This window comes from Haliaeetus leucocephalus, unplaced genomic scaffold (assembly GCF_000737465.1).
Source record: "Haliaeetus leucocephalus isolate CR32 unplaced genomic scaffold, Haliaeetus_leucocephalus-4.0 Scaffold167, whole genome shotgun sequence".
Classification (NCBI taxonomy): domain Eukaryota; kingdom Metazoa; phylum Chordata; class Aves; order Accipitriformes; family Accipitridae; genus Haliaeetus; species Haliaeetus leucocephalus.
Window position 1 is genome coordinate 1,717,567 of NW_010972603.1, and position 567 is coordinate 1,718,133.

The following is a 567-nucleotide window of genomic DNA, read 5'->3' on the forward strand; positions in this document are numbered from 1 at the left end:
CGGACGGCGCGGCTCACGCGCTCCGACGTGCCGCCGCAGCGACTCCGCTCTCGCACGACGCTTCTGGCGACGGAGACGCCGGCGCCCTCGCAGCCCGAGGCGCCGCGGAGCGCCTTCCCCAGCCCAGCCCGCCCGGGCCCCTTCTCCTCAGCCTGCCCCGCACCCACGCGCCGCGAGGGCGCATGCGCGGCAGCGCGCGGGGCCTGCCAGCAGTGATGCGGGACCGCGTTCGAGGGCGACGGGCTTTAGAGGCAGCAGCACCGGCCAATGGGATTCCAGGACGGGGAGGGGCGGGGGCGGGATTTCCTCGCGAAGGGAAAGAGCAGTGAGGCCGGTGCGGGTCGGCGGCGGTGGTGAAGGCGGCGGTGGTGAAGGTGTTATGGCCGGTGCCACCACCGCCGCGTCTCCGGCCGACAAGGAGAGGTAACGTGGTCTGTGCCCTCCCAGGCAGCGGCGTGCCCAGCCGCTGCCCTCCCGCCGGGGGCCGCCGGCGCCCTTCCTCGGCGTGGGACGCCGTCGGCGGCGCCTGAGGGCTGCAGCCGGCCGTGAGGGGCTGGGGCTGGGGCT

General features: G+C 76.2%; 1 protein-coding gene across 1 annotated transcript in view; it reads left to right on the forward strand.

Annotated features, from left to right (window-relative positions):
- The first annotated feature begins 320 nt into the window (after positions 1 to 320).
- The window catches only part of SRP19 (signal recognition particle 19kDa), a 5,651-nt gene continuing 5,404 nt past the window's right edge, over positions 321 to 567 (forward strand). The window contains exon 1 of the mRNA XM_010563459.1: positions 321 to 423. Within this exon, the coding sequence (XP_010561761.1) occupies positions 380 to 423 (44 nt within the window). The 5' untranslated portion in view covers positions 321 to 379. The remainder of the gene's footprint in view (positions 424 to 567) is intronic.